Below are 7,157 nucleotides of genomic sequence, written 5' to 3'. Positions count from 1 at the left end.
AATTCCAGCATCTGGGACAGCTCGGCCGTGCTGCGGCGCATCCGGGGGCCACTCCTCACTCAGGTACGAGGGGGCTTCACCCAGTGTGTCCCCCCACCCAGAACCCTGTGGTGGCAGGGTGGGTGGGATAAGATGTGCTTGGGAAGCGTTTCCAGCTCTGCCTGGGATAGTGGAGTGTCCAGCTTTCCTCGTGCTGGGTCCGGGTGGATGGGGTGTGGCTCGATGTAGACCCTCATAGTCATCACCTCTTGGAGGGATGGAGTGGGACGGGATGGGGTGTTGTGGCTGCTCTGGGATCCCTGGTGACATCTGAGGGATGTCAGGGCTCGTAGCAGAATTTGGGAATGTTGGTGCCTCGAGGCAAAGGATTTTTGTCTTGTGGTTTAATTAACAGTCAGGCTTTGAAGTGCTGCCTGACCAACCCTCTCCCAGCCCTGTCTCAGGCTGGGAAGTGACACAGAATTCCCACCACACACCCTGTCATCCCGAACGGGGCTATTGGGATCCCTGGGAGATCCCAGGAAAGCGCGATGGGACACGGAGAGCTGGCAGGAGGAGGGATGTGATGGGACACAGTACCCATGCCCCCTGTGCCAGTGTGTGATCCCGGGGGGTGTTCCCCTGGCAGGAGATGCCGTCGGTGTCCGTGCTGGATTACGCTCTGCCCCAGCGGCCTCCGCAGGCTCGGGAAGAGGAGCGGGACCCCTCGGAGCGGGCGCTGCCCCGGCGCTCCTCGTCCCCCATCATCGGGAGCCCCCCGGTGCGGGCCGTCCCCATCGGCACCCCCCCGAAACAGGCCGCCATCCCCAACTTCAACCAGCAGGTACCTCCCCGCTTCCCGTGGCTCCAGGGGGTGCAGGATGCTTTCCCAGGGAGTGACTGCCACTTCCCACTTCCCAGATTCTGTGTCCCAAGCCTGTCCACATCCGAGCTACCATGCAGCAGCGCTACCCCGCTCCCTATGGAGAGAGGATGTCCCCCAACCAGCTCTGCAACGTTCCGGTATCCAGCCCCTCCTCACCCTCTTTTTTTGGAGATTGACTTCCAGCTCCCCCCCCCCAAATCCCCCAACGCCTCATTCCTGTGGCTCATCTCTGCTCCCTGGAGCCCGGCCTGCCTGGCACACCTTCCTTGTCCCGTCTGTGACCGGGGTCCCTCTTCCCACGTCTTTCCCCAGAACTCCTCCCTCCTGGGCCACCCGTTCCCCCACAGCGTCTCTCCCGTCCTCACCCACCTACAGAGGGCCCAGCTGCTCGGAGGAGCCCAGGTAAAGCCCCTTCCCACGTTTCTCCAGCCCCTCCACGGGCGGAATCTCCAGGATTTGGCTCTCCGTGGCTCTCTTCCCTCCGAATTCTCCCCCGGCTGACTCCAGGCTCTCTCTCCCTGCCAGGCCGGCCGAATGTCCCCCAGCCAGTTTGCCCGGGTGTCCGGCCTGGTCGGGAGCCCCCTTCCCTCTGTGAATCCCAAGCTTCTCCAGGGCAGAGTCGGGCAGATGATGCCTCCGGCCGGAGGGTTCCGTGCCTTTTTCGGGGCTCCCCCCGCTCCGCCCCCCTCGCAGCTCCCGCACCCTCCGGGCCCCGGATCCCACCTGAGGTCGGTGCCGTCCCTTTCCTGGCCGCTTCCCGGCTCCCGGTGCCCATCCATGACTCTTCCTGCTCTTCCCAGGCCACAGATGTTCCGGCCGGACACGACCCACCTGCACCCGCAGCACCGGCGGCTCCTGCACCAGCGGCAGCAGCAGAGCCGGAAGTGAGTGCCGGGGGCTTGGATCGGGAGTGCCGGGCGCGGGGACGTGTCCTGCTTCCGGGGTCACCTGTCCCCCCCTCTCTGTCCCTTCCTGTAGCTCCGGTGTGCTCACGGGTGCCCTTCTTCTCCTGCCAGCCAGCACCGGAGCCTCAATGGCTCTGGAGGGGACCGAGGGGGCCACCGGAGCAGCCATCAGGAGCAGATCCATAAGGATCCCTATGCCAACCTCATGCTGCAGCGGGAAAAGGACTGGGTGTCCAAGATCCAGATGATGCAGCTGCAGAGCACTGATCCTTACCTGGATGACTATTACTACCAGGTACCTGGGAGCGGGAAGAATCCGGCTCGTTCGCAGCCTTAGGAAAATTGGGATCTTGCAGTGTGTCGGATCTGGGTGGGGGGGTGTCAGGAAGGTGGAGGAACAGTGTGGGATCAGCATCCACCTCCTCTTCTTGGGTGAGATTTTCAAGGATTTGGAGATGCTGGGGGACACTGGCAGCATGGATTTGGAGGTTTGGGATAACAGGAAAGCAACTCTTCTTTGTCAGAAGAAGAAGAGAGAGGATAAAACCCCTGGAATGGCAGACAGGGAAGGTGCTAAATGGAAATTCAGCAGAGATCCGTAGGCAGGGATTGGATGACTCTGGTCTGACTGGGAGTGCGGGTGATGAATCCTGCAGGGAGGTGAAGGTGGATAGGATTAGATTGCTCCTGCTTTTTCCTAGTTCAGGAATAGAGAATGCCAGACAGGGCTGGGAAAAGGCAGATTTGGAGCAGGTGGAGCAAAGTGGTGGATGAGGGACAGTTTGAGGGTCCACAGGGGGAGAGAGAAATCCACCTAGGATGGGCACCTGGAGTGGGAGACTGAATGGGGTGGGAGAGCTATACCCGATGGATCCGTCCCCTCTGGAGCTGGCAGAGGTTTTTTGGGATCTGTGGGTGAGCTGGTTCCCTGTAGAGGAGAGGAACTGGGGCAGGATGTGAGTCAGCAAAGCCCCGCTGTTGCAAAAGGGTCGGACGTTGGACGGGTTGGATGCGGTGGGGAGGCCCTGGCATGGTGCCAACGGAGCAAGGCAGGCAAACTGGGATGTGCTGGGAAGGACTGGGAGCCGGGAAACTCACAGGGAGAGCGGATCTGTCCTTGTACTGAGGAAGGGCTGAGGAGGAGCCTTGACCTCCGCCATCCCAAGGGATGAGAGAGGAAAACGCGCTTGGCTGTGCTTTAAATCACGGTGTTGAGAACACTGGGGAATGTGTAGCACAGGCTGGGAGGAGGGAGATGGATCGCTCCTGGCCTGGTTTTTGGGAGAGGATTCTCAACCTCTCCTCTCCCTGCCTCAGAATTACTTTCAGAAGCTGGAAAAGTTGGCAGCGGCCGAGGAAGTGCACGGGGATGGTCCCAAGAAGGAACGCACCAAACTCATCACCCCTCAGGTGGCCAAGCTGGAACACACATACAAACCAGGTAAAGCCCTCAGGCAGCCACGGGGGGCTCCCGTTATCCAGGGATACCGAGGTGGCTGATCCCAGGGCTTCCCTGCTCCCTCCTTCCTGCAGTGCAGTTCGAGGGCTCGCTGGGAAAACTCACCGTGTCCAGCGTCAACAACCCCCGGAAGATGATCGACGCTGTGGTGACGTCCCGCAGCGAGGACGACGTGAGTGCTGGGCCTTCCTCCCCTCTGGCACGTCCCCGGGGGTGCTTCCCACATCCCTGACTCCCTCTTCCCTCCCTGGCAGGAGACGAAGGAAAAGCAGGTGCGGGATAAGCGACGACAGACTCTCGTCACAATCGAGAAGGTGATTTTGGGGCGGGGGGATCGTCACAGCCAGGGATGGGATGAAGGGTCTCCATGATGGATGAACTCCAGGCAGCGGCTGAGGTCCTGCTTGGATCTCTGTGGAGCAGAGATCCCATAGGTTTCCTGTCTACAGGGCAAGGGAGAGCGATGGACAACAGGGAATGGCTTTAAATTGACTGAGTGTGGGTTAAGTGGGAAGAAATTCTTCCTTGTGAGGGTGGGTTAAATGGGACATTGGGAAGAAATTCTTCCCTGTGATGGCAGTGAGGCCCTGGAATGGATTTCCCAGGGAAACTGTGGCTTCCCCATCCCTGGAAGCGCCCAAGGCCAGCTTGGAGCTACCCGGTCTAGTGGAAGGTGTCCCAGCTGGAGCCAGATAACCATTACGGTCCCTTCCGAGCCGAACCTTTCTATGATTCCATGGGTGATCCCTGCTCCTTGCAGACATACAGCCTCCTCCTGGACGTGGAGGACTACGAACGCCGGTACCTCCTGAGCCTGGAAGGGGAAAGGCCGGCCCTGATGGGAGAGAGGAAGCAGAAGATCTGCGACATGTACGACAATCTGAGGGGGAAAGCGCCTGGCCAGGACAGGTGAGTGGGATTTCAGGAGCTCCCACACTCCCTGACCACTCACAGCCACTCAAACCAGCTTTTATGGATCTCTTTGACTATTCCAGTGGCCAAAATAACCTATTTTTTGGGGTGTTTTTCCTTTTTTTTTTTACTGGTTTCCCCTCTCTGTGGTTACAAAGCCTCAACTTCTGTTCCCTTACATGAGGGCTAGGAATGTTGTTCCTGCATTGTTTTTCCCTCCTCAGGAATGGTTTTTTGCGGCGGGGGGGTTTCCCACCTGGTCCAGCCGTGGGATAACCCTGGGATGCTCCCGGGGAGGGTTTGGCACCTTTCTCCTCCCCTTCCTCAGGCCGAGTGACGACCACTTCATGCAGATCATGTGCATCCGGAAAGGAAAGCGCCTCGTGGCCCGGATTCTCCCATTCCTGGCCCCAGAGCAAGCGGCCGACGTGCTCATGGCCACGGCCAGGAACCTGCCCTTCCTCATCAAGAAGGATGCTCAGGATGAGGTGAGATTCCAGAGGCTGGGAGATGCTCTGTGAGGGGGCGGTTTGGAGCTGGATCTCCTTGGCCCTGCCTGGCAGGTGGGATATGACATCGTTGGTGGCTCCTGCCTCTCCTGCGAGAGTGCCAGAGGGGCTCGGGGAGCCCAGGAATCTGGGAAATAAATCATAGGATCATGAAATGTTTTGGGTTGGAAGGGACCTTAAAGCTCATCCAGTTCCAACACGACACCTTCCACTAGACCAGGTTGCTCCAGCCTGGCCTTGGACACTTCCAGGGATGGGGCAGCTTCTCTGGGAAATCCGTTCCAGTGCCTCACCACCCTCACAGGGAAGAATTTCTTCCCAATATCCACCTAAGCCAGCACATGGAATCCTGGAATGGTTTGGGATGGGACTTAAAGATCACTCAGTGGGCAGGGACACCTTCCACTAGCCCAGGTTGCTCCAAACCTTGTCCAGCCTGGCCTTGGACAGCCTGGAAATCTGAGGAACAGGATGATTTAAGAAGGAAAAAGCATTGCCTGAGGATAAAGCTGTGAGGGGAATTGCTCACAGCAGTTCCAGCTGGAAGCATGTGGAGCTCCCAACTCTCCTCCTTTCTCCACAGGTGCTTCCCTGCCTGTTGAGGCCCTTTTCCCACGTCCTCTACCACCTTCCCTTGGGAACAGTCACCAGCCTTGTGCAGCAGCTCATGAACCTACCTCAGAGCGCCGCCGCTCCCACCAACCTGCACCTCACTGCTGTGCTCCAAAACAAGGTACTCCTCATCCCCTGGGATCACTTCCTGCCCTTGGGAATTCCCAAGCAGCCTCCCAAAGCCGGGTGCAGTTCCTGGTGTTCTCTCCTTGCTAATTAAGGAGAGTGTCTGGCAGATTAATTAACGGTCTGAGGTGGCCCCGGGTGGCTTCCGGACCTGTCCTTCTGGGCTGCAGAGTCCTGGCCTGGAATTTGGGGTGGGAATGCTGCTCCAACAGTGTGGGAGATGTCACTCCTGGGCTGGGAGTGGTTCATGGTCTTGCCTCATGGATTCAGGCCCCAAACAGCCTCCTCCTCCTCCCAGCCAGGGATCCTCCTGCTTGTCCCAGCATTCCCAGCATTGGGAATTGGAGGGGATGCTCGGAGGGGGCTCCCTGACCCCTGTCTGTGTCCCCACAGTTCGGTCTGTCCCTGCTGTACTTGGTCCTGAGCCGGGGGGAGGAATTGCAGAGCTCGGACACGAACACGGAGCTGATCCAGGACAACCAGTGGTGAGTCCCTGTTCTCCACTGTCCCCACATTCCCAATCCCTCGGGGAGGACAAGCTGGCCTCTAAGCTGCCAAAATCCTTCCCTGAGGGGAGCTGAGAGGTTCCTGGCTTCCCCCAGCACATCCCACAGCTCTCACTGCTCCCTTCTCCCGCGGTTTTTTCTGGCAGGACGGAGCTGATGCTGATGGCCACCCGGGAGCTCCTGCGGATCCCTCAGGGAGCCTTGGCCAAGCCCGTGTCCATCCCCTCCAACCTGATCTCCCTCTTCTCTCGCTACGTCGACCAGCAGAAGCTGAACTTGCTGGAGACCAAATTGCAGTGAGTGTCCAGCCCCCTTTTCCCGTGGGAATGCGGCCAGAAGAGGGAGAGCCAGAGGCTGGGGGTGGGAAAAGCCCTGAGGGAGGAGCAGCATGGGGATCTCTGATCCCACACTGTTGTTCCCCCATTCCAGCTTAGTGCACGGGATCCGGTAGATCTCCGTGGCTCCTCACCGCCACCGGAATGTTCCAGAGGAAGGCTGGAAGGAAGGATGGATAAATGGATAGATGGATGGAGGGCACACGGTTCACCCTGCACCCCCCAACGCCCGGCCTGGCACGAGGGGCACATCCTGCCCCCCCAAATTCCTGGATGAGTGGGAAAAGGGGGATGTTTGGCTGCTCCCCTCTTTTCCCACCAAGCGCTGCCTTTCCCTGCCACTCCCAAATTCCCACTGAGTCCCTCTGCACCCCCAAGCTGCTGCTTCTCCCCCGAACTCTCACACTACTGAGGATCCCGGAAAGGGGGAGCCCCTCGCTCTGTATCCTTGGGATGCCAGGGGTTCCCCCTTCCTTCCCTGCTCCTTCTCCAGCCCTTCCCAATCCCGCTCCCGGCCTTTCCCAGTGTGATCACACGTCACACACCTGTTTTGCACACTTGCTGCGTCTTCCCAAAATTCAGCTCCTTCCCTCACCCCCGGGATCAGCCCCAGCAGCTCCAGGGATGGCTCAGCCAGGCCTTTGTCCCCTTCGCAATCCGGGTGGATCCAGCTGCTCCTCGGGAAGGTGGTGGTGGTGGTTGGGGGATAATTTTACCTTTTTTTTTTTTTTTTGCTTTTAAAAAAAAAAAAAAAAAAAACAAACCAAGAGATTTGCACATGTAGGGATTTTACACCAGGAATTCCTCCCGGCATTAACCAGCCCCCCCTCCCCGCTGCTCCCAGCCCTTTCCCCCTCATTTTCCTCTGACAGATCAAGTGGAAAGTTCATTTATTATTATTATTATTTTATTATTTGCCTTTTTTTTT

At 58.5% G+C, this 7,157-nt stretch overlaps 1 protein-coding gene across 2 annotated transcripts; it reads left to right on the top strand.

The window, feature by feature from the left end:
* The first annotated feature begins 6 nt into the window (after window positions 1-6).
* PATL1 (PAT1 homolog 1, processing body mRNA decay factor) lies at window positions 7-6,929 on the top strand. 2 transcript variants are annotated; one of them, XM_029965964.1, is made up of 16 exons: window positions 7-63; window positions 629-823; window positions 901-1,002; window positions 1,178-1,267; window positions 1,391-1,593; window positions 1,666-1,749; window positions 1,882-2,065; window positions 3,088-3,211; window positions 3,304-3,401; window positions 3,484-3,543; window positions 3,990-4,138; window positions 4,470-4,629; window positions 5,234-5,383; window positions 5,782-5,873; window positions 6,041-6,190; window positions 6,324-6,929. In XM_029965964.1, exons 2-16 carry the CDS (start codon window positions 632-634, stop codon window positions 6,343-6,345), a joined length of 1,860 nt encoding a protein of 619 aa, XP_029821824.1. In that variant the 5' UTR covers window positions 7-63; window positions 629-631; the 3' UTR covers window positions 6,346-6,929. The 2 variants fall into 2 exon arrangements, with proteins under 2 accessions (XP_029821824.1, XP_029821823.1); XM_029965963.1 differs by having other exon boundaries at window positions 1,391-1,749.
* The last annotated feature ends 228 nt before the right edge of the window (window positions 6,930-7,157 follow it).

This window comes from Manacus vitellinus, unplaced genomic scaffold (genome assembly GCF_001715985.3).
Source record: "Manacus vitellinus isolate BGI_N305 unplaced genomic scaffold, ASM171598v3 scaffold_127_pilon, whole genome shotgun sequence".
In the NCBI taxonomy this organism is placed as follows: Eukaryota; Metazoa; Chordata; class Aves; order Passeriformes; family Pipridae; genus Manacus; species Manacus vitellinus.
Note: the sequence above shows the minus strand (reverse complement) of the source record. Positions and strands in the feature narration are given on the sequence as shown.